Raw genomic sequence first — 27274 nt, 5'->3', positions numbered from 1 at the left:
TATTGAAAATTACCTCAGTTTTATGGAAATATCCATTTTTTTCCTTCCTAATTACAATTAAGTTTATATCTGAATTAGTTGACCGTTAACGTAATTGTGTACACGACCTTTTTCCTTGTTAAATAACAGAATTTTTTTTAATCTCAAAATACACGGTGATGATAATTTAGTTTCCATGTCCCTGAAGTTAGCGTGTCGACTATTAGCGACGAGAATGGTTATTTGGAATTTTTAGAGATAAAAATGGAGTTAATTTCACTTTTTTCATTCAATTTAGAAATTAAAAAACCACTTTTTAGCATAAAAACCTTTGAAACAATTGTTTTATTTCTATCGATTTCGTGAAAAAGAAATTGTTTTTGATGCTCAGCGTCGACGCTACATTCAGGGACTTTCCAGTGTTTCCACTTGATTTGGAAAATAAGGGAAATTTATTTATTTCTTCTTCAAATTCCATTTTTATTCCAATTTTGCGCAAATATAAAAAATAATTAAGTTTCTAAATGTAAAATTTTATTCGGTTGGATGATACCAATTTACATTTATTTAGTTTCGATTTTATTTTGTTCAAATTTTCTTTACTGATTTTAATATTGTTCGGATTCTGATTTATTTCTTTTATCACATTTCAATTGTTTTTAATGTTAATTCAATTCTGTTTCGATTCTGATTCAGTTTATTTAAATTCTGTTCCACATATTCTGGATATTAATTCAGTGTTGTTTCTGATTCAGTTTAACAGTTTTATTTTCATTGAGTTTTGTTATGATTCTGATTTAGCATTGTTTTGATTCTACCTAATTCTACTTTTTTATTTTTCTTCAGTTTTGTTTTGATTCTTATATTTAGCTCTATTTTGATTCTGATTCAGCGTTGTTTTAATTTTAATTCAGTTTTTTTAAAAATTATTTTCTTTAATTTTGTTTTGATTTTTATTCACATTTGTTTTGATACAGATTTAGTGTTATTTGAATTCTAATTCAGTTCTGTTTTAATTCTGATTCAGTTTCTTTATTTATTTTTTTCAGTTTTGATTTTCATTTAAATTCCATACTCAATTTTGTTTTGATTTTGATTCAGTTTTTTTTACTTATATTTTTCTGCATTGTTTTGATTCTGATTCAGATTTGTTTTGATTCTGATTCATCATTGTTCTGATTTTAATTCAAAGTTGTTTTGATTTTTATTGAGCTCTCTTTTTAATTCTGATTCAGTTGTTTTATGTATTTATTTTAGTTTCTTTTTAATCTTATTAAGTTTTCATTTAATTTAAATTTTTATGAAACTGAAGTTACCAACGTTTGTTCGACGAAAAATATAATACGTAATAATTTCTATTTCCCCGCCTCAGATCCAATTTTTTTTCCACTTTTATTATAAATACTAATGTTAGAAGCCATTAGAAATTATTTTCAAGTAGAACCAGGTCGGGGAGGGCAACGATTTTGACATTTTTTTTGTTACCGATTTTTCGAAAATTCAGAAATTTCGAAACAATTTCTATTTCCCCGCCTCAGATCCAATTTTTTTTCCACATTTATTAAAAATACTAATGTCAGGAATCATAAGAAATTATTTTTAACTGGAACCAGGTCGGGGAGGGTAATAATTTTGATTTTTTGTCGCGGATTTTTTGAAAAATCCGAAAAATCCGTGACAAAAAATCAAAATCGTTGCCTTCCCCGACCTGGTTCCACTTGAAAATAATTTCTAATGGCTTCTAATATTAGTATGTATAATAAATGTGCAAAAAAAATTGGATCTGAGGCGGGGAAATTGTTACGTATTATATTTTTCGTCGAACAAACGTTGGTAACTTCAGTTTCATAAATTTGTTTATTTTGATTTTTAGCATTGTTTTGATTTCAATTTAGTTTTATTTTAATTCTAATTCAGTTCCGTTTTAATTAGGATTATTCAGTTTTATATTTATTTTTTTAGTATTCCTTTTATTTTTTATTCCTTTTATTCTTTATTCCTTTTATTCTGATTCATTTTCTTTATTCTGTTTCAAATGTTTTTAATTCTAATTCATTTCTGTTTGGATTGTTTTATTCAGCACAGCAAATTTTCTTGTTACTAATTTTATTTTTGTTTATGAATTAGTTAAATTTTCTTTTATTCAGTTTTCTTTTGATTTCAATTCGGGTTTTGTCTGGTTATGGTTCAACTTTGTTTTGATTCTGTTTCAGTGTTGTTTACATTTAAATTCAGCCTTCTTTTTAATTCTGATTCGGTTTTATTTTGATTTCAATTCAGTTCTGTATTGATTCAGATTTAGTTTATTTTTAATATGCTCTAATTTAATTCTTCACGATAATAATAATTAAAGAGATTTGCTTCTAATTCAGTTTATTTATGGGACATTCCACGTCAACACAGACAGAGCTCTAAACAAAAATTGCTTTGATGGATTTAAACGTTCTAGGGCTTAAAAGATTTCTACGTTCATGTACTTTAAGATGCCGATGGGCGTTTTTTGAAAAATTCCATTTCCGATGCCAATAGAACTGTCAAAAGTCAAAAGGTCCAAAAATCTCAAAATACTTTTATGAATTAAAAGCAAAAAACGAGGTAAATTATTCTGTAACTCATTCTTTATCAGTTTTTAAGGTTCCCGAATATAAATCTAAAGTTTTTTTTTAAAAATCCAAAATGGCGAATTCAATATGGCGGACAAAATTCAAATTTGATCAGATTCGATTAAAACTTGTTACTCGGGGGTTTTTAGGGTCGCTGATTACGAATCTAAAGTCACTTTTTAAAAATTCAAAATGGCGGATCCAATATGGCAGAAAAAATTTTCAAATTTGATCCGATTCCCTTAAAACGTGTTACTCGGGGGCTTTTGGGGTCGCAGATTATGAATATGAAGTTACTTTGTGTTTGAGACTTCAAATTCATAATCAGATACGCTAAAAACCACCGAGTAACACTTTTTAATTAAATCTGATCAAATTAAAAAATTTGATCCGCCATTTTGAATTTCTATAAAGTAACTTCATATTCATAATCTGCGACCCCAAAAGCCCCCGAGTAACACGTTTTAAGGGAATCGGATCAAATTTGAAAATTTTTTCCGCCATATTGGATCCGCCATTTTGAATTTTTAAAAAGTGACTTCAGATTCGTAATCAGCGACCCTAAAAACCCCCGAGTAACAAGTTGTAATCGAATCTGATCAAATTTGAATTTTGGCCGCCATATTGAATTCGCCATTTTGGATTTAAAAAAAAACTTTAGATTTATATTCGGGAACCCTAAAAACTGATAAAGAATGAGTTACAGAATTATTTACCTCGTTTTTTGCTTTTAATTCATAAAAGTATTTTGAGATTTTTGGACCTTTTGACTTTTGACAGTTTTATTGGCATCGGAAATGGAATTTTTCAAAAAACGCCCATCGGCATCTTAAAGTACATGAACGTAGAAATCTTTTAAGCCCTAGAACGTTTAAATCCATCAAAGCAATTTTTGTTTAGAGCTCTGTCTGTGTTGACGTGGAATGTCCCTTATATATTTTCTTTAGTTTTTTTCTGTCTGATTCAGCTTTGTTTTGATTCTTTTTTAGCTTTGTTTTGATTATGACTCAGTATTTTTCCTTATCTTTTTCTAATTTGTTTTTAATTCTCATTTAGATTTTTTTATTCTGATTCAACGCTTGTTTAGATTCTGATTCAGTTTCTGTAATTATTTTTTTTAGTTTTGTTTTGATTCTTATTCAAATAGCATATAATTCAGCATTTTTTTTATTTTAATACAGATTTGCTTTGATTTTTATTCAGCATTATTTTGAGTTTAATTTATTTTTATTTTTATTCTAATTTAGTTCTGTTTTGATTAGAATTCAGTTATTTATTTATTTTTTTAGTGTTCCTTTGATTCTGATTTATTTTCTTTATTCTAATTAAATTATTTTATTGAGTTTTATTAAGCACCAATTCTTCTAGCAACTAATTTATTTTCATTTCCGATTTAGTTTAGTTTTTTCTTTAATTTATTTTTGTTTTAATTTCGATTCGCCTTTCTCTTGGTTCTGATTCAACTTTGTTTTGATTTAGATTCATTTTTATTTTGTTTCAGTTTTGTTTACATTGTAATTCAACCTTTTTTTTAATTCTGATTCAGTTTTATTTTGATTTTTATTTAGATCTGTTCTGATTCCAGATTTAGTTTGTTTGTATTCTGCTTCAATTTAATTATTCTGGATACAAACAAATTCATTATTTTTGCTTATAATTCAGTTTTCTTTTCATTTTTGTTTCAATTTTCAATTTTGTTGATTTTAAATCAGTCCTGCTATGATTCTGATTCGATTTTCCTTTGTTTCTGTTTTTGTTGTGTTCTTATTATTCAGTTTTTTTCGTGTTAGTTTCTATTCTGGATACAGTTTTAGTTCTGATTCATTTTTAATTCTCATTAAATTTTAATTCTGATTCAACTTCAATTCTAATTCAATTTCAATTCTATTTCAGTTTTGATTATGATTTAGTTTGGTTTTAATTGTGATTTAGCTTCGTTTTGATTATGATTCAACTTTGTTTTGATTTAGCTTTGTTTTGACTCTGTTTCAGTTTTGTTTTCATTTTGATTCAGCCTTGTTTTGATTCACATTCAGATTTGTTTTGATTCTGATTCTTCTTTGTTATGAATTCTGTTTTATTGTTTTTTACTCTATTACAATTTTGTTATGGAATCAGTTCTGTTATGATTCTGTTTTCTTTTGATTGATTTTGTTTTTTATTGTGTTTATATTATTTAGTTTCCATTTTTTTTTTGTTTCATTTTAATTTGGTTTCCGTTTCAATTCTGATTTCAGCTTCAATTCTGATTCAATTTCAATTCTGATTTAATTTCGATTCTGATTTAGTTTTGAATCAATTAAGATTCAATTCAGTGTTTTTCTGATTCAATTTTCTTCTACTTTACACGGAAAAAAATCTTGACCTGAACCCTATATTTTCAATAAAACTTTAGTCAGTGCAACAATTTTTGTTTTTAGTCAATTTTTTGGTACTGTTGATAGAGTAACATTTCTCGAAATGGTGGAAGAAAAAGAAAATTGTAACTTCCTTTATCAGATGTTCTGTTAATTGAGTAATAAAGCATTAGGGATAATTAGATCCTATTTCGCAATTTTATTTCTCGAAAAGATTCTCCACCTAAAGGTTGCAACTGTCTGGAACCATCTCTTCTTTTTTTTCCTCTCTCTCTCTCTCTCTCTCTCGTCTCTTTTTCTCTCACTGTGTCCCTCTCTTAAGAACGATAATTGTAGGTAATTAGGTCAAATTAATGTTCCGCTTCACTTCTTGTAAAGACGTCGAAAGATGGTCTCGAAATGCAACATGAAAGAGAACATAATGATTAAATAGTGTAGAAAATTTGGTGTTAAATTTTTTTTTCCTCAGGAACTCTTTTTCTATTTCTATTATTTCGTATCGATTGATTTTAGATATGTACAGAGGAGGACAGTCTCGAGGAAGATTTAGGATTACTGGAGCTTTTTTCCAAATTTCCACGAAATTTATTTCTAACTTGTATAACTTCACCCTCGATTCGGTATTTTCATCTCTATGTATATGTTTATTTACTATTTTCACGAGTCGAAAAGGGAACTTTGCGAGTTTTGTCGAGAGGTAAATAAAAAGTGCGTAAATTGAAAGGCAATATTTGCGGATAAGTGTGTTAAATTTTGGAATATGTTTGTTTTTGGTTTTTTTTTTTTTTTTATTGAATCGAAATTATTTGTTGTAGGTGTTTTAGAGGAATTTAATAATTTAAGGAGATAAAAAATGGGGAAAAAGATTCTATCATCAATGTTGTTGTAGGTACATACGGATTATCACTCTTAAATTATTTCTGGCGAAATCTTTTAGCGTCAAGTAGACATTGTCGCATCTTTTCCAATAGTAGTACAGTCTTTAATTGTTACATGAAACGAACGAACGGTAAATTCTAAAAGAAATCATTGTACTTTTATAATTTCAATTATTGGCTTGAATGAACGATATCGAGAGAGAGTGAGAGAGAGAGTACTGTTGCACAACAAATTTGAAATCTACTCGTTCGCAGTTTGAATCGAACTCACACTGTGGACTGGAATTGTATAGGAACAACTAAAACCAGGAAACTGAAAGAGAAGTTATTTCGCATTGGTCTTCGACAATGTTCCAAGAGCACTTTGCGGTATACCGATCTTGCCTCGTGCAGCAGTGCGTTTCCCACGAAAAATTACGTGATATCCAAGTTGGTAAAGGTGCTACGTGATCCTTCTCTAACGGTCATTCGTTACGGTTACAAGAAACAGCGATTTTTTCCAACAATAAACATCCATCGACGCTTCGCTAAATAGCTGATCCGTCGTGAAAATACCCTCCAATATAATTGATACCAGAAAAAGAAAAAGAGAATAAAAAAAAACAACAAATGAAAAAAACAAACAACAAATACATCCCAACAACAAATACAACAACAATAATAATACAACAAATAATAATAAACAACAAAAAAATAAAAAAAAACAACGAATACATCCCTTTTTCCCTTATTTTTAAGAAAAACTTGTAAAAATTGTCATTTTTTTCCTAAGTTAGAAAAATTTTTAGTTAAGCTTGAAGAAAGATTTTTAAGTTTCAAAACAACTAAAATTTTTCCTAAAGTTTGCAAAAAGTAAACACTTTTCGCAAACTTTGGAAAAAATTTAGTTTTTTTAAACTTAAAAATCTTTCTGCATTATTTTTGAGAGTCTTTAAACTTGGAAATGTTTTCATAAAAGGTAACAAATATAAAATAACTTTTCCCTCTAAGAAAAATTCAAATTGTTTGGAATTTTTGACAAAATTGTATTATTTCATTTATTTCCAGAATAAATTTTACTAAATTCAAAGAATATTTTACTAATTTTCAATAAAATTTACTACTATTATAAAATTTACTCTGGAAGTAACGATTTTTAATTGCAAACTTTACCATTTTCAGTGTTAATTTTTTTATATAAAAATTATTCTTAATTATTATTAAATAATAATAATAATAATAATAATTATTATTATTATTATTATTCTTAATTATTCTTAATTAGCTACTAAAAAATGATTTTTGAGTAAATTTTTGGTACTATTTTAAAAGTAAATTTTTAATTTAATTTAATTTAATTTAATTTTTATTTTTAAAAATTGTCTTTGAAAGTAAATAAATAATAAATAAATAATAATAAATTAATTTTACTAATTTTTTTTCTGAAATTTACTTTCGAATATATTAAAATTAATGGAATTTTAAAGCAAAAGTAGCGTTGTAATAAAAATTTGGATTAAAAATTTAAAGAAAGTTACTTAAAATTTTTTCGACTTTTTTTAAAAATAGCGTCTTTTTTGACTTATTGAAAAAATTTGTGACTTTTTCAACTTTTTTCTTCTAAATATTACGACAAATACCACATTTTTGGTATAAAATGCAACTTATTTTGATTTTCTTAGTCTGGAAAATAAATTCAATTCTTTCAAAAAAATTTTTTTTGAATCATTTTTCTAATTAAATTTTTGAAGTATTCAATTAACAAGATTTTGAATAATTGAAATTTCGTAAAATTTAATTGGAAATACTTCATTTTTTTCAAGTATTTTATTACAATTTTTAAAAATTAACTTTTGAAGAATTTTAATGGAAAAAATTTGTAAATAATTGAATTCTCAAAATTTTTAACGAAAAATCTTTAAGTGTTAATTTTACAATGAAAATTAATGTAAATTAACTTCTAAAAATTATGTTAAAATATTTTTGATAAAAGTAATTCTCTTACAATTTTTTCAGTTCTAATTTTTTAAAATTCAATTATTTTTAATATTTTCAATTACATATTTCCGGAAATTCAGATATATACAAAAAATTAAATTAAAATTTCTTAGAATTATTTTTAACAATATTTAGTTTTTTTTTCAATTGTACGAAAATTCTTTTAAGAAATTCAATTATTTTCGAAAAATTACATTACAATATGTTTAGAAAAACTAATTCTTAGAATTATTTTGTCATAATTTTTTTTTGATTAAATTATCTTGGAGCAAAGTAAATTAAAATTTATTTAGAATTATTAAAATTTCGAAAATATTAACATTTTTATATTTATAATTGAAATTATTCAAAAAAATTATGATTTTTTTTATATTTTTCAAAAATTTAATTATTTTAAAAAGTTTTTACCAAATTTCAATTATTTGGAATTTTTTCAATTTTATATAATATTTGTTTAAAAATAATTTAATTCTCAAAGAATTTTTGGAGAAGATTGTTAAAAATAATTGATTTTGAGATGAAGTTTACAAAATTGTAAAAAGTAATTGAATTTTGAAATAAAGTAAATTAATATTTTTTCAAATTTACTTTTTTAGACTTATTAAAATTTTGGAGAAATCATGTTCATATTAATAATTAAAATTCTTCAAAAATTTAATTATTTTTAGAAGATTTGATCAAATTTCAATTATTTTTAATAAATTTCACCAAATTTCAAGTATTCGGAATATTTTCAATTTTATATCATTGAAAATCTGTTATCTTTTAAAAATTATTTTAAAATATTTAAAAAAAAATTAATTTTAGTAATTTCTTTATTGTAGAAAATAATTGAATTTGAGAAAAATAATGAAATAGAAAATAAGTAGAAAAGAAAAAAATGAAAAAGTTTGCTGATGAAATTAGAGGAAAGAATAAAGAGAGAGAGACAGACGTAGCATGTTGTTTAGAAAATGATATTAAAGCAGAAGAGTGAGCAGAGCAAGTTTTACGATTGCCTGTGTCATTTGGAATTGTTGAATTTTTGCTGGTTTTTGCACTGCTGATATGAGGAGTGCCATATACGTAGACAGAAGTTATTTCTCGTCAGTCACGTTTCCTCTTGTAGACGGACGATATATCCGGTTTGTAATTTTCAGTACTGCGTACGAATTACGTGCAGGAACGAGTTGTCTTTGACCTGCCGCTGCCATACGCCATACTTATTTCAACTAAGTTACAAATTGCTTTTCATCCAATTCTCGATAGCACACCAACCCCGAAGAGAGCGAGGAGAGAAAAGAAAGAAAAAAAAATTACTTCCTGCAATTGGAAAATTAACTTCTTCTACCATGATTATCAGTGTCTACTTTTTGGTTTTATTACAAGTAATTAGGTCTCTCTCTCTCTCTCTTACTCTGACAATAACGATTCTAATTATTCAAATATCCAACATGCAACTCTGCAATGAAAAGATCACTTTTTGACATAATTCGCCCTATTTCGCTTGTTAACTATTTGGAGAGGATTTCTTTTGGAATTGAAAATCTGTTTGTGTTTCAGAGCATTTTTTACCTACTTTCCCTTTTTTTCTCTTCTCTTTAATCTCTCACTGACTCACTCAATCAGAATTTAGAAAATAATTCCTTCACAAACGTAACATTGAACAGTTGTTAATTAAAATTTATCATTTTGTCTTAATCTAAACATGCAGTTGAGGAGTGATTATTTTGATCTTATTGGGAATGAATTGCCGACTGTAGGTTTTTAAAGCTTATTCCAAAATTGAAACACTGCTTCATGAATTTTATAAGCCATGACTGAATTTTCAGAGTTCAATAAAGAATTTAGAGGGTAGAATAAAAATTTTAGTTTCTGTAAAATTTATTGACAGTGCAGTGACTTTAAAATTACTTTCAATTCCTAGATTGTGCATAAATTTCTATAGTGGATTCCAAAATTGCAAATCAGAATTTTAGGATGACATCAACCGAATTTTAGAGATTGTTCATTCCAAACGGTACTTCAAAAATTTGTTGAAATTTCTGCTATTTTGTATAAGGATTAATAAGATTAGTATTTGTTTCTATCAATCTAAATGTACGCTTAAGAAATAATTACACTTTTAACTTATTAAAAAATCCATTTTTAGTGGAACTTCCAAACTGGGAGAAGAGTTTGGTTTTTACTATACAAGACTAGACGTTTGGTTAATGTTTAAGCAACCGAAAGTTTTTGTTTTGTGTCCAAATTTTTCTTGTCCAAACAAACTTTACTTTGCAATTTCTACTACAAAGTTTTTCTGCGGATATCAAATTGAGACAAAAAGTACATTTTACTAATTTTAACAAAAATGTACTTTGAACGTATCAACTTTTATTCCGAAAATACTATAAAAGTTGAAAAGCAAAAATTCACAGCACTTCCTCATACAGTTTAGGTTTTTATTCTATAAAACTAGTAAAAGTTACTTTATTCGTTTTTTCCCCTGCAACAATTATAGTTGGTCAATAAAAATTTGCAGATTGTATATTGCATCTTCTTTCAGAATCATAAATCAAAATTGCGAGAATTCATTTCGCAGTATTTTCTATTAAGACTTTAGAAGCCATAATTTATTTTCCCCGCTACTGAAATTGGATTCCTGTTCGAGTAAAATGAAACAGAAAGAATAAAAAAAAATTGTGTATTGCGTAAATTTGCAGAAAATGCAAATGAGTAATTAATTCCAATGATTATAGAAGCGCGCGTGCTTTGCATGCACTCATAAATTATGACTCAATGTCTCTGAATTCTTGTATTTAAAACAACTTCCCAACATTTTCTCTTTCCTTTATAATACATATGAAATCATTTCATACAGAAATGACTTATTCTCGACTAAAGTGTTAGCGATTACTTTTCTATCACTATTTTTCCTCAATTCACAATCATCCTCCACGTGTGACTTTTTTTTATACTCTTGCTTCTTTGTATGACTTTTTTTATCCTTTTTTTCTTCTTTTCTGTATTGAAATTATGACTTTGGTGCAAAGTACAACTTTTGTGAAATTATTATTCATTACTAATACTCTTTCTAATTTCAGGCTTCACAGTCTGTCTTTTATTTCCCTAAAAGTCCCCTTTTTTAATTTTGGCCCCTAAACGTACCTTATTTTGAAAATTTCCCCTAAATTTTTCCCCTATTTTTTTCGTCGCAGGAAATCAATTATTTTCAATAATTTTTAAGTAAATTCTGCAAAAGAATTCAATTATCTTGATAACCAACAAAATTCTCCCCATAAAATCAATTATTTTCAGGATTTTTAATGAACTTCTTTTTCAAAATTCAATTATTTTGATAAATATCAAAATTCTTCTCAAGAATTTTCAATTACTGTCAAAAATTTTAATTAAATTCTTGCCAAAATTTCAATTATTTAAACAAAATTTAATAAAATATATTTAACACTTTGCACGAATTCAATTATTTTTATAAATTTTAATGAATATCTCGTCAAGAATTCAATTATTTTTATAAATAACAAAATTTTTCGTCAAAAATTCAATTATTTTAAAAAATTTAAACAAAATTCTTTGCAACATTTCAATTATTTTTAAAAGTTTTTCGCAATTCAATGTTTATAAATATTTACTATTTTCAAAAAATTTATCAACAGATTTAATTATAGAAAAAATTTGTTGAAACAAATTCTACGAAAAGATTCAATTATTTTCATAAATAATAAAATTTCATTTACGAATTCAATTATTTTTAATTGAATCATCGCATAATTTCAAATATTTTTAATACAATTTTAAATAAATTCTTTGAAAAATGCAATTATTATTAAAAATTCTATTAAAACTTGAGGAAAGAATTCAATTTTAAGAAACACTCAATTATTCAATAAAACAATAAAATTCGTTGCAATAATTCAAATATTTTCATAAATAACATTTCTATTCGTCGCAGAAAATCAATTATTTTCAAAAATTTTTTAAGTAATTTTGCAAACGAATTCAATTAGCTTGATAAACAAACAACAAAATCGCATAAATTCTTCCCATAAAATTAATTATTTTCATAAAAATTTAGAAAAAATCAACTATTTAACCAAATTTTTATATAATTCTTCACAATAATTCAATTAATTTCACGAATAATAACAATTTTCATGAATATTCAATTAAAAATTTTTTTTTTCATAAATTTCTAAACAAGAATTCAATATATCGTAAATAATAAAAGGCATCGAAGAATTTCAATTATTTTTAATATTATTTTAAAATTTTTAAATCAATTAATTGAAAAATTCAATTATTTTCACAATTAAGCTTTCCACAAGAATTCAATTATTTAAAATAAAATTTTCATAATATTTAGTATAAAATTAATCATTTAAAACAACGTTTATAAAATTTTTATGAAGAATTCAATTATTTTCAAAAATAACATAATTTTTTTACAGAAATTCAATTCCTTTTAAACATTTTAATAACATTTCTCGCAATAATTAAATTATTTTCATAAATAATTAAATTCTTCTTAGGAATTTAATTATTTTTGAAAATTTTTAATAATTAATAACAATTTTTCAGAGGAATTCAATTCTTTTTAAACATTTCAATAAAATTTTTACCAATAATTCAATTATTTTTATAAATAATAAAATTCCTCTCAGTAATTTAATAATTTTTGAAATTTTTTATAAATTTCTTTGTTATTATTCAATTGCTTTCATAAATAATAAAATTCATCAAAGGATTTCAATTATTTTTAATACAATTTTTGCAGGAATTGCTCAAAAAATGTAATTATTCTTAAAAATTTAATTTTAAATACTCGAAAAAATCAATTATTTTTAATACTATTTTAAATCAATTAATCGAAAAATTCCATTATTTTCACAAATAAAGCTTTCCACAAGAATTCATGAATAACAAAATTATTTCCGAAAATTTAATCGTTTTTAGGCATTTAAATAAATTTCTTTTTCCAAAATTCAATTATTTTGATAAACATCAATATTCATCACAAGAATTCAATTCTTTTAAAAAGTAATAAAATACTTTGCAGAAATTAAATTATTTTCAAAACTTTTTAAAAATTCTCGTCAAGAATTGAATTATCATTATAAATAGGAAATTTTTTCTCAAGAATAAATTATTGTCAAAATTTTTTTAAAAATTCTTCTCAAGAAGTCAATTATTTTCAATAATTTTAATAAAATTCTTCTCATGAATTCAATTGTTTTCAAAAATTATTACTTAAATTCTTCTCAGGAATTCAATTATTTTTAAAAAGTTTAATAAAATTCTTGAAAAAGTTTTCAATTATTTTCAAAAATTGTTTTAAATTTCTTTAATATAATAAATTTCATTAAAATTTTAATTAAATTCCTTAAAAGAAATGAAATATTTTCAAAAGTTGTTAATACAATTTTTCTTAATAATTAAATTTTAAGAAACATTCAATATTATTTATTTTTGTATTAAAATAATTGATTTCTCATGGAATTAAATTATTGTTTTTTGCACTGTTAACTAAAAATTCTGAAGAATTAATTTTTTTGAAAAAGTTTAATTGAAAGTAATTTATGTTATTGATTTAAAGTAGAGTTTTAGTATAGAAGTTTGTAAATAAATGTAATAGAACATTTTTTCTTAATTATCTAATAAATTTTAGAGTGAATCAGAATATTTTTCAGGGTCAGGGAAAAAGTGAAAGTTGTGTTTGGAAATCAGGGAAAAGTCAGGGAAAAATAAAGTTAAATTTTTTTGGCAACCCTGTATAAATAAATTATATTTTTATCTTTATTTAACCAATTTTTATGGTCCCCTAAAAGTCCCCTATTTTTTAATTTTCAGTCCCCTATTTCCCCTAAAATACTTTTTAGGGGCAGGTTTCAGCCTGTAATTTTGATCTAATTTTAATTTTAGTTCAATTTTAATTTTTCTAAAATTTCGAACGTTCAAATGAAAGACAATTTTTTGTTACTCAACTTTTGTATTTTATTGCAGGCTTCGCACTCATTTACAAAAAACCTACGACTAAAAACTAATTAGTTTAAAAAAATAAAGTACGAAAAAAGAAATTTAAATATCATCGTGATATTTTTCTTTTTTTTTTTTTTGCAAAATTGTTAGTTTTGGTTGATGTTATTCTGGATATTAAATATTTTTATGCTTAAAACTATGTCTATAAAGTGGAATTATGCCCCTTCTATATAACTTTTCTTAAAATTTACATATATTTCCCGAAGTCTAGATGCAAGCATGCTTTATGAGGAACAATAACCATAAAAATTTAGCTTCACTCTTTATGCATCATGAAGGTGTTGATGCACTTGTTTCCCAATTGAGAACTTTCCCACTGAAAAGTTTAACATTCAAAGGAAATGTATATACGTATAGTACACATCTACTTTACACCAAAAAAAGTACATTTCTCGGACTTCTTCTTCTTCTTCTTTTTTTTATTATGACTCTAAGTAGAGAGTAGCTTTTTATAGATATTTTTGTTCTCTGAAGTTAGCTGTTTTTTTTAAAATTCAATTCTTTTCAGTGTATTATTTTACTTTATTTCCGCTTTTAGTATTTTTCTCGAAAGAATCTTTTTTTAAAAGACGAGGAAGAAATGGTGTAAAATTAGAATGTTTTTTAATATTCTGTATTCTTTGTTTATATAACTATTCAGAAATTTTTCTAAAACTACTAAAAAAATAATAATAAATTTAACTACTGAAAATTTCAATTTTTAATAGATTTTTGAAAAGTTTTGAAAATTATTTTTAGAGTGAATTGAAATATTCTTTAGTTTCAGGGAAGAAGTCAAAATTTTTTCTGGAAAGCAGGGAAAAGAAAGGGTAATACAAAATATAATTTTTGTGGCAATCCTGAATTTCAAAAGCTATTCAGAAATTTTTTTAACACTTGTCAATTAGTCTTGAGTGGTTTCTATTAAATGTGAGAGTTAGAAACGGAATTTTTGTTAGAAAAACAGGAGATGAAAATATGAAAATATGAAAGTAACACTTTTTGGTGAATCTAAATAGCAAAACTTGTTTGAATAATGAGATTTTGTCTCTTGAATTCACAATTTGTTGAAAAACTTAAAAGGAAGTCTAATACGTAAACATATGGTATAAAATGTTACAGGAGAAAGAAAAATAAAATTTCTAACAGATTCTAAAAAGCTTTCTGCTTCTTTCTCTCGGACAAAAGTTTGTTCTTTGTTGCAACTTGATTCTATGAGAGGATTCTAACGTTTGTATTAAAGAGCAAGACCAGTCGTGAAAGAGAGAAATAGAGGACACGACGTTCCCACATCTTGTATATACCTCTTATCTTCAAACGAAACCTCCACATTGGGGAGCAATTTAACATCTCCGCTTCTCATTTCTGCTTTCAACCTTTATCATATTCTGCTTGCTTTATTAATCGTACCATCTTTTGAGAGAAGGGTAATATGCTAAGCTACTTACTCTCTTTAGCTTCGAATTTACTTGTGATATTTTATATGTATATGTAGACTTCTCACATTCAAAAGATGCGAAACTGTTGTATTGTTTAAATGCTTTTAGTGGAATACTGCGAAAATGCTGACAATTTCAAAAAAATTATTCAGTTTTATATCATAAGGTACAGCGGAGAAAATGCTGGGTTAAGGTTGAGTTACACAACGTGGTTACACTAGGAGAGGACCGTTACTGTCTCTATATAAACGTGAATGTTTCAAAGTACCCGCAGCACGATTATGGAGCAAAATTACCTGACACACCTTCTTTACGAGGCAGGAGTTGATTTTTCCTTTTTGCTTTTATTTTATGAGAGGATAGACGAAATTAAAAACTTTTCTTTTCGCTTTATTTTGTGGGAGTATTTTTTATAGTAATTCTTCACAGTTGCTTATAATCTCTATATTCTGTCGATCGGGGTAAATGTGGAACATAATCTGGGAAACAAGACATAATTTTAAAGAAGCCATTAACACTTGTACCTCATCCGATTCATTTCGCTTGTGAGCGAGTTTTGTCGCCATCTGGACGGATGGTTACAGAACTTTTGGCGCGAAATTCAAATTGTATTTCAACAAAAAGCCATCAATTATAACAGAGCTGCTATGATTTAAATCATAACCAGGGTTGCCACAGGTCAGGGAAGTCAGGGAAAAGTCAGGGATTTTTACTAAAAGTACTGGAAAAAATTGAATTTTTAAAATTCATGAGAAAACTCTGAATTATTTTCCTTTTTGCCTCGTAAATTATGAAATTACCTCGAATTTTAATACGAAACCTTCAATTTTTTCAATTTCTGACAATAATTTATTTTTAAATAACTTAATTTTTCAAAAACTATAATAAAATTATGACATACAAATTATTTTATAAATAATTTTTACAATTTTCATAAATACTAGATTGATAGAAGAATTTCAGTTAAAAATACTAAAAAAAAATTGGATTTTGGAAAAGTTACAAATGATTACAAAAATTCAATTATTTTCAAAAGTTACAAAATTCTTCGCAAAATTTCAATTATGTTCAAAAATAAAAAAAAAATTCTCGTCAAAATTTCAATTATCTTCATAAATAATAAAATTCTTCATCGAAATTCAATTATTTTTAAAAATTTTAATAAAATTCTTGTCAAAATTCCACAGGAATTCAATTATTCAATATTTAATAAATTTCTTTAAATTAATTCAATTATTTTCATAAGTAATAAAATTTTCACAGGAATTCAATTATTTAAAATACAAAATTTCATAAAATTTTTCGAAAAATAACAATTATATAAAAAGATTTTTATAAAATATTTTCATGAATTCAATTATTTTTATAAATAATAAAATTCTTCATCGAAACTCAATTACTTTTATAAACTTGAATAAAATTCGTTGTAAGAATTCAATTATTTTCAAAATAATAAAATTCTTCGCAGAAATTCAATTATGTTCAAAAATTAAAAAAGAAATATTGTAAAAATTTCAATTATCTTTATAAATAATAAAATTCTTCATCGAAATTCAATTATATTTAAGAATTTTAATAAAATTCTTGTCAAAATTTCGTTGGAATTCAATTATTCAATTTTTAATGAATCAATTCAAAATAATTCCATTATTTTCATAAATAATAAAATTTTCACAGGAATTCAATTAGTTAAAATACAAAATTTCATAAAATTTTTTGAAAATTATCAATTATTTAAAAATATTTTTATAAAATTCGTCGCAAGAATTTAATTATTTAAAAAAATTTAACATAGTTCTTTTTAAGAATTCAATTATTTTTATAAATAATAAAATTGTTCACGGAAATTCAAATATTTTTATAAACTTGAATAAAATTCGTTGTAAGAATTCAATTATTTATGTGAATAATAAAATTTTTCTCCGACATTCAATTATTTTATGAAAATTTTAATTATTTATTTAATTATTATTTTTATGAATTATTTTTTATACAATATTTTAATCAAATTCCTCGATAAATGTAATTATTCTTAAAAATTTTATTAAAATTTGTCAAACGAATTCAATTATTCAAAATTTTATTGATAAAATTCTTTATGAGAATTCAATTTTAACAAACATTCAATTATTCAATGAATTATTTATTTTTTAATTTAAATAATTGAATTTTTTTAGAATTTTCTAATAAAAGTTGATTTAAAAATGAATAAACGAATAATCGATTTATTATTATTTATAAAAATAATTGAAGTATTGAAACGAATTTTATTACATTTTTTTTAAATAATTGATTTTTTTTGTGAAATTGTAATTCTTGTAAAAATAATTGAATTTCGCGACGATTTTTATAAAAATTCCTGAAAATAATTGAATTTCGCGAATAAATTTGCTTTTTATAAAGATAATTGAAATTTAGATTACAATATTTTTTAGATTTTTTGAAAATAATTGAATTTCTGCGAATTTCATTAATTTGTTAGAATTGGAAATTCAGAATTTTTTCTTATAAATTATAAACTTTTAAATTGTTCCAGTACTTTTAATAAAAATCCCTGACTTTTACGTAAAAATGTAAGTTTTCTTAAAAATTTTATTATAATTCGTCGAAAGAATTCAATTTTCAATTATTTTTAGAAATTCATGCTATAATCCTCTAATATTCAACTATCTAAAATTTTAACTAAAATTAATTTTTATATCAATTTTTATATTTTTTATTAGAAAATTCTATACAAGAATTCAATTATTTAAAAACAAAAATAAATAATTTATTAAATAAATAAATGTTTCTCAAAATTGAATTATCATAAACAATTTTATCAACATAATTGAATTTTTTCGACGAATTTTAATAAAATATTTAAGAATAATTACTTATTTCGAGGAATTCGATTAAAATATTGCATTATAAAAATAATTGAAACTTTATGATGAGTTTAATTATTCATGAAAATAATTGAATTATCGCGAAGAAATTTATAAAGAATTTGTAAATAATTGAAATACTGGGTAATTTTTATTATTTACGAAAGTAATTAATTGTTTGAGAAGAATTTTATCAAAATTTGTTTGAAATAATTAAATTCTTTTGGAGAATTTCATTAAAATAGTAGATTTTGAAAATTATTGAATTGAATTTCAAATTTTTGAAAATAACAAAAATTTTGCCAAGAATTTTATTAAAATTTTTGAAAATAATTTAATTTTGGAGGAGAATTTTATTATTTTTAAAGATAATTGAAATTATGACAAGAATTTTATTATTTTTTAAAATAATTAAATTTCTGCAATCATTTGTAACTTGTCCAAAATTCAATTTTTTCCACTACATTAATAATGTATTTTTTCATTATTTATTTATTTATTATTTTTATTATTTTCATAAATTTACATAGAATTCTAAAAACCAAGTCAATTATTTTCAAAAGTAATAAATTTCTTCGCAGAAATTCAATTAGATTTAAACAATTTTTTAAATTTTCCTCAAAATTTCAATTATCTTTATGAATAATTAAATTGTCCTCCACAATTCAATTATTTTCATAAATAATAACATTCTTTGGAAGGATTCAATTACTTTTATAAATAGTAAAATTCTTTGCAGAAATTCAATTAATATCAATGCATTTTAATAAAATTGAATTAATCAAATTTTCAATTATAATTATGAACAGACAAGATTATTTAAAAAAAATTGAAAAAATTCTTTGTTTAATTCAATTATTTTCCAAATTTTTAATTAAAATTATTAAAAAAAACCATTATTTTCAAAAATTGATTTATTTATTTTTATTGTTAATATTATTATTTTAATTCATGTAATTAAAAATATATTAATTAGAATTTTTTTGTTTCAGGTAAGAGATAATCAATTTTATCAGAGAAGAAAGTTACAATGATTGAAAAAGGTATTTTATAATATTTGTAACAAATATTAAACAACAGCAACAACAATATTAATAATTTTTGTGTCAATGTTGACATTAAAATAATTATCCAAGACAATCATTATATTGTTATGTAATAGTAGTGAAATAATAATAGTAAAATAAAAATAAAAATAATATTTTTATTATATAAACAATAAAATTATAGTTTACAAGTTCACCACACGATTGAACAGTTAAATCAAATTTTTAATGCACTTTGCCATTTTTATATGGGAGAAAACAAGTTTAAATTACATTTTTTTCATTCTATAATAACCTGGATTGACGATATTGAACTTGGAAATATTTCAAGAGGGATAAATTCTTCTGTTGTTATATTGGAGTTGCGCTTCGTCATTGGCTTCATTGGATCGTTCACTTGACAAAGTTGATTCCATTTATTTTTCCTATACATCTAATCTATTAAATCTGTTTGCTTTCGAATCAATTTTCAAAAGAATTTTAAGTGCAAAATAATAGTAGAATTTTTCATAATTTCCGATGTAAATAAAGATTGGATTTTTATCCCGATAAGTCAGATTATACATTTTTTTATTCCATTAAAACTTTTTTCAAATTTTACTTAAATTTTAGAATATAAAAAAATATTAAAACTTCTCCCTGAAAAAAAAGTAAAACTCTTCGCTTGTGAGAGAGTTTTGTCGCCATCTGGACGGACGGTTAAAGAAATTAGTGGCGCGAAATTCAAATTGAATTTAAACAAAAAAAGCCGTCAATTGTGACAGTTGGGAAAATTGTTTAGTTGTTACATAATTTTTTCATGAAATTAAGTGAAATAATCGCCGTTCGCGTTACACAGTCGATTCGAAGTTTATTAATAGGAATTTAAACGTTCTGTGAGTGTCTGTTTATAAAGCAATTCAATGCATCTTGACACGGGCGAGAGAGGCAGTCTTTAAAGCCTCTCAGTTGTAAATTATCATGTTAGCACAAGCAAAGCGCTGCTTGTTAACGTGCCGATTAGTTACCAAGAGATGTTGCAAGATGTTGCAACACATACCAAACTAACTTAAATAGAATCAGACTTCCACATGCATATATACATTAATCACCTATACTATATATCTTTCCTCTTCTAAATTCACCACACTCTCAATATTATTTTTTAACAAAAACTAAAATAGCTGCCGACCATCGTTAGGAAGTAGGCGGACAAAAGATAAAACGCGATAATATTATTTAACAAAAGGAGAAATCTTTTCTCTTTAGTCTTTATGAAAACTAAAATGAGGGGAAAAAATTACCATTTGTCTTTCGTGTATTGTACATTAAATTAGAGACAATGGCACTTTCATTCGTATATTAAGAAATGCTGTCTGCTAATTGGAATAATAATAATAATTTTTACTATTATTGAGTGTAACTAATAATAATAATTATTATTATTATTATATTCAGGGTTGCCACACAACCTGGAAACCTGGAAAAGCTGGAAATGTCAGGGAATTTTATAAACCATGAAAAAACCTGGAAAAGTCAGGGAATTTTGATCGAAATCCTGGAAAATTGTTATTTTCTAAAGTTTATTCTTGAAATCTAATTTTACATAAATATTCCAAAATTAATTGGATTTTAAAAAAGTTACGATTACAATTTTCATAAGTATAGATGAATTTCAAAAGATTTTAATTTAAAATTTTGTAAAATTTTCATTTTCAATCGTCTTGAAGAACGTAGATTTTTGAAAAATTTCAATTATTCCAATTCTTCTGAAATTAGTTCAACTTTTTAAAATATATTTTTAATTGATTATTAAAAATAATGGATTTATAGAAGAATTTTAATTAAAAACAATAAAAGAAGTTGAATTTTGAAGCAATTAGAAATGATTGCAGAAATTCAATTATTTTCAAAAATAGTAAAATTCTTCTTAGAAATACAATTATTTACAACAATTTTAATAAAATTCATGGCAAAATTTCAATTATTTTCAAACACTTTCCTCAATTTAATGATTTTTAATAAATCTACTATTTTAAGAAAATTTTCCAAACGAATTCAATTATTTAAAAAAAATTTCAAATTCTACGTAAATATTTCATTATTTTCATAAATAATAAAACTCATCTCAGACTTTCAATTATTTTTAATACAATTTTAATGAAATTCCTCGAAAAATGAAATTCTTAAAAATTTTATTAAAATTCATCAAAGAAATTCAATTATTTAAAAAGACATTTTCATAATGTTCGTCTCAAGAATTCAATTACTTTTAAAAGTACTAAAATTCTTCTCAGAAATTCAATTATGGTCAAAAATTTAAAAAAAATTCTCTTCAAAATTTTAATTATCTTTATAAATAATAATAAAATTTTTCTCAAAAATTCAATTATTTTCAAAAACTTTTCTCAAGACAATCAATTTTTTTTTACCGAGATTCAATTATTTTTAATACAATTTTAATGAAATTCCTCGAAAAATGAAATTATTCTTAAAATTTTTATTAAAATTCATCACAAAGAAATTCAATTATTTAAAAAGACATTTTCATAAAGTTCGTCTCAAGAATTCAATTATTTTCAAAAGTAATATAATTTTTCGCAGAAATTTAATTGTGTTCAACAATTTACAAAAATTCTCGGCAAAATTTCAATAATCTTCATAAATTTTTCTCCGAAATTAAAATATTTTCCGAAAAATTTTAATAAAATTCTTGGCAGAATTTCAATTATTTTCAAAAACTCTTATAAAAAAAAAAGTTGTAAAAACTCTTTTCTCTTTGGAGAAATTCATTTATTTTTAATTGAAATTTAATCAAATTTCCGAAAAATAAACTTATTCTTGAAAATTTTATTAAAATTTGTCAAAATTCAATTATTTAAAAATTTGTTTGATAAAATTCTTGATGAAAATTCAATTTTAAGAAACATTCAATTATTTAATAAAATATTTATTTTTCTATTTAAAATTAAATAATTGAATTCTCGCAGAATTTTTTAATAATAACTAATTTAAAAATAAATTTCAGTTAAAATTTTAGATTATTATTGAATATTGAAAGCAATATAGCGTAAATTTTTAGAAATAATTGAATTTTGAAAAGGTTTCAAATTAAAATCTTTGAAAATTTGAACTTTTCGTACTTTTTGATTAACAATTCTGTAGAATTAATTTTATAAAAAAGTTTAATTGATTTTTTCTTTAATTCTTCATGTTTTTATTTTCTAATAAATATTTAATTGAAAAATGTCAGAATAATCGAAATTACGTAAAAATTAATATTGAAAATAATTGAATGTTTACAAAGAATTTTATCATTTTTGAAAATAATTGAATTCTTGATGAGAATTTTATCAATTTTGAAAATAATTGAATTCATGCGAAGCATTTTGTCAATTTTAAAAAGAATTGAATTATTTCGAAGAATTTTATTCATATTTCTGCAGGGATCACAGAGTGTTACCTATTCACCTTTTTGTACCTATTTTGAAAATTGGTACCTTTTGTACCTATTTTGATGATTTGTTACCTTTTTTACCTATTTTCAGTTATCACAGTAAATTTAAAAAATTATTTTTTATTTCATAATTATTTTTCTGCGTTTGAATATCGCGCTTTTTCTCCGTGTGTGATATGAATACCAATCTGAGCCAGCAGAGTGCGCGATTGAGACTTACAGCTTGCTACAACCCATCTCTGCCTACTCATAACAAGCTTCATAGTATTTTGATTTTATTCGTGGCCATTTCGTGTTGTTGTCATCAGTAAATTGTTCATAAAATTTATTCGTTTGTTTGCGAGGTTTGTTTCGAATCCTGTGGAACACTGTGAAAAATGCCAGAGTAATTTTACACCGTCCGTCGGTGGTTAAAAGTGATCACACGTTCCACGTATTAATAAATTTAACCAGCGTGTTATTTTCACACGGAGTGTGAATTAACCTAGAAATTACTAAATTCAAATTTTAGGTTACATTAATGCTTTATTTGTCAATTAAGTATTTCTATTTTTCTTCCTTTTAATGAATAAAATAAATTATTCTTTTTTCTTACATAACCCTGAATTTAGCATGTGGTCACTTTTTTCCACCGTTGGACGGTGTAATTTTACATTTTTTGTCAAAAGTGTACTCTGGCATTTTTTACAGTGAATTTCTTTACAACAAATTTATAGAAATTTTATAAAATGTTTTCTTAAAAAATACTGTTTATAATGTTTAGGTATGTGATTTTAGTGGATTTTAGATAAGCTACGAGTTTTTATGAAACTATTTTTCAGTGTCATGGAACATACATTTATTTTACACATTAATCGAGTTACAGGTAAATAGAATTAATTTAATTTTTTTAATTCTGTAATATTTATATTATTAATTATTAATTTTTTAAATTAAGTAAGGCTCATAAAGTTATTTTTTAATACGATAAATTATTTCAAATAATATATTTCGCTAATTTTTAAACTTTATAAAATCTTAAATTAGGTATAAATTTTTGTTTCAGTTATTTGATTATTTAAAAAAATAGTACCGAGACGTAACAATGTCACAAAAAAGGCGAGTTCAATTTCAAGACAGCTGGTTATCATTAACCGATTCGAATGGAACTTTAGTATCAAAGTGGGCTAAAAAAGACTTAAGTGATCCATACTATAGTATTTGCATTATTTGCAAAAACACTCGTTTCAAAATTGATGGCGGAGTCGATAGAATAAAGCAGCACGCCAAAACGGAAAAACATATTAAGAATTTAAGTTCTTTAAATTCGGGACAGTTATTGTTGACAACATCGTTGAAAAATAATGCACTGACGCAATCATCTTCAGAAATAATTTCTAATTTATCTGCTGCAGTATCGTCTGATTTATTGACTCCAGAAACCAATGCGAATATAGTTAAATCTGTTACACTGTTCAATCAAAATGAAACTGCAGTGAGGGCTGAGCTTCTGTGGTGTTTAGAAAACGTTATAACTTGCAGCTCTGTTGCTTCGTGCCTTGGGAAGAAAGAACTTTTTAATGTGATGTTTCCAGGTTGTGTACCCGAAACATTTTCTTTGTCCCCTAGCAAAGCTCAATATTTAATCACTGAAGCTTTGGGGCCATATTTTAAAAACCTTTTGCTTAATGACTTAGAGTTTCCTGACGTATTGTTTTCTTTACTTTTCGATGAAACTAGTAATGTAAAAAGTAAAAAGGAACTGCAAATAAGAGTTCGGTTTTGGTCTCATGATGAGAATATGATTGTATGTCGACATCTTGAAACGTTCTTTATCGGATCTGCAACTGGTGAAATTCTAGTTGAACAATTAAAAAAAGCATTGGATTCTAATAACTTACTATTGAAAAATGTATTGGCCTTAGGTTGTGATGGACCTAATGTCAATAAAAAGGTTATGAATTTATTTCAGGAAACTTTAAAAAAGGCCAAATTGAAGCCTCTAGTCAACATAGGTACATGCGAGTTGCATATCGTTCATACATCTTTTTTGAAGGGTTGTGAATGTTTAGATGTAGACATCTCTGATTTCATTATCAAAGTGTACTATTTTTTTCACCACCGAGATGTTCGTTGTGAAACTTTTGAATCAATTCAAAGAGAAATGAATCTTCCAGTTCATGTTTTCATCAAACATGTTAAAGAAAGATGGCTTACACTCGGTGCATCAGCGGAAAGAATGGAAGAACAGTTTCTTGCTTTAGAATATTATTTTTTAAAGCATATTCCTCAAAAGGATAGCACAACTTTAAAAAAGCAAAATTACCAAGATGTGAAATTATACCTAAAAAATGATCTTTTAAAAGTCTCATTGCAGTTTGCAATTTATTCCTCGAAGATTTTCACCACAGAGTTCACATTAATTATGCAAAAGGAAGAACCGCTTATACATCTTTTATACGCACAATTAAAATCTTTAATTTTGATTTTACTCTCAAGCTTCGTTAAGCAATCTATTTTGGAGTCAATTCGATTTTATACCAACGATATTCTAAAGTTATTAGAAGATCCGAAAAATTTTTTGGATTTAGAGGAAATCAACATTGGGGAAAAGGCAAGAAAAACCCTGCTGAAATTGCCAAAACTAGCACAGCTCTCGTTTTTAAATCAAGCAAGAAAATTTTACATTGCTAGTGTAAAGCATATATTAAGTAGAGTTAAATGCTTCAGAACTCTGAAGTATTTTCAGTGCCTTGGCGAGGAAAACATTAAAAAAAATGAAAGTGTAAAATACATTATAGAAATTGCTAAGTTATTGCCTCTTCAAAATGTGGATATTGATAGATTGGAATGCGAATGGAGATTACTGCGAGTAGATGAGCAGGTCAGATTTACTAAAAATAAAGACGAAAGAATCGATGTTTATTGGAATCACATCTTCAGTCTTAAAAGTCAGGTAAATAATTATAAGTATCCAGAAATTAAACGAGTCGTACAGAATGCTCTAGCTTTAACTCACGGCAATGCCGATGTTGAAAGAGGCTTCTCGTTATCTTCAAGAGTTTTAACAGAAGACAAAAGTAATATGTCCGAAAGAACTTTAAATGCAAAATTATATATCATCGATGCATTGAAAAAGTATGATAAAATGGTATACAAAGTTCCTATAACATCTAATTTAATTAAACTCGCTCAAGGTGCTTATAAATCTTACCAACTGTATTTAGAAAAGCAGAAGCTCCTTTCTCAACAAGAAGCTGAGAAAAAACGTTTGGAAGAAGAAGCATCAACAAAAGAGAAAGAACATTTAAAAACTCTGGAAAAAAACAGAAGAACAATTAAAAAATTAGAGATCGATTTAAAATCTGCGGAAAAAGATTATAAAGCTGCTCTTGAGGATTCAGAATCAATGCAAAATGCTTTAACAGCATCAGTGAAAAATAATGCTAAAGAAATCGTCATTAAAGAAATGGTAGTCAGTTTAGAAAAGCTACGCGAGGTAGAAAAAAAGAAAAGAAATGAGGTTGACAAGCTCAATAAAAGTATAAGGCGAAAAAATTCAATTTTAATGGACAGTGCTACAAAATAAAAAAACGTATTAAAAATGTTTCTACTTAAGTTCGAATAAATTTTGATATTATATTTTTTTATAAATATAAAATTTATAATTGTTTATTTCGATATTTAAAAAAAAGTATTATCTGTTAACAAATATAATGTTAATAAACCTTAAATTACATGTTTTTTCATGTTTTACAGTAATCTTATTGTTACCTATTTGTTACCTTTTTTTGACAAAAATTGTACCTTTTCACCTTTTTTAATGATAATAGGTACTGTGATCCCTGATTGTGAAATGTAATTGAAATTTTGTAAAAAATTTAAGAAAATAATTCCATTCTTCGAAGAATTTATTTAAAATAATTGTATTAAAAATAATTTAAATCCTGTGACGAATTTTATTGTTTATGAAAATAATTGAATTCTTGCAACGAAATTTATTAAATTTTTTTTAAATAATTGAAATTTTGTAAAGAGTTTTATTATTTATAAAAATAATTGAATTCTTTCAACGAATTTTATTACATTTTTTGAAATAATTGAATTCATGTGAAAAATTTTATTGCTTGTAAAAATAATTGAATTTCTGCATCGAATTTTATTAAAATTTTTGTAAATAATTGAATTTTTATTGAAAAATTTTATAAAAATTTAAATTATTATAAAACATGAAGATATCAATCACTCCGAGTCTTCGACTCGGAGCGATCGATATCTTCATGTTTGATAATAATATTCTTCTAAGTTATTGAATTTCAAAAGATTTGAATTTGAAATTATTGAAAATCTTAATTTCTATAAAAAAATAATAATGATAAAATATTTATTAAAAAAAAGAATTTATTGATGTTTGTTTTGAATTGCAGGATTAATAAATATATATAATTCACTTTTCACTTTTAATATAATTGAAGTGGAGTAATATGAATAATAACCACTTAATTGATTAGCGAATATATATTTTAAACTTCTGTACAAAATGTTGCGTCTTGCTATTTCGGTCGTTTGGTCGTATCTGGCGATAAGCAAATTTTCAGGAAAACTCCTTCCCACTACAATTAAATTAGGAAGGGATACCCCTATGTCCCTTTCCTCAATCGACGAAAAACGAGGAGACATATTACCGCGTAAATTTAAGTATTAAATTCTCAACAG

At 24.4% G+C, this 27274-nt stretch overlaps 2 protein-coding genes across 4 annotated transcripts in view; both read left to right on the top strand.

Annotated features, from left to right (window-relative positions):
* Positions 1 to 27274, top strand: part of LOC122500363 — a 524819-nt gene that overhangs the window by 189215 nt on the left and 308330 nt on the right. The window lies entirely within an intron of this gene.
* On the top strand, positions 22864 to 26147 carry LOC122500314. Its single transcript, XM_043609185.1, has 3 exons — positions 22864 to 22923; positions 23343 to 23444; positions 23625 to 26147. The coding sequence occupies exon 3, from the start codon at positions 23664 to 23666 to the stop codon at positions 26145 to 26147; it is 2484 nt and encodes an 827-aa protein (XP_043465120.1). The 5' UTR covers positions 22864 to 22923; positions 23343 to 23444; positions 23625 to 23663.

Source organism: Leptopilina heterotoma, unplaced genomic scaffold (genome assembly GCF_015476425.1).
Source record: "Leptopilina heterotoma isolate Lh14 unplaced genomic scaffold, ASM1547642v1 Lhet_183, whole genome shotgun sequence".
Taxonomy (NCBI): domain Eukaryota; kingdom Metazoa; phylum Arthropoda; class Insecta; order Hymenoptera; family Figitidae; genus Leptopilina; species Leptopilina heterotoma.
The sequence above is the reverse complement of the archived record's forward strand: the minus strand, read 5'-3'. Positions and strand labels throughout refer to the sequence as shown.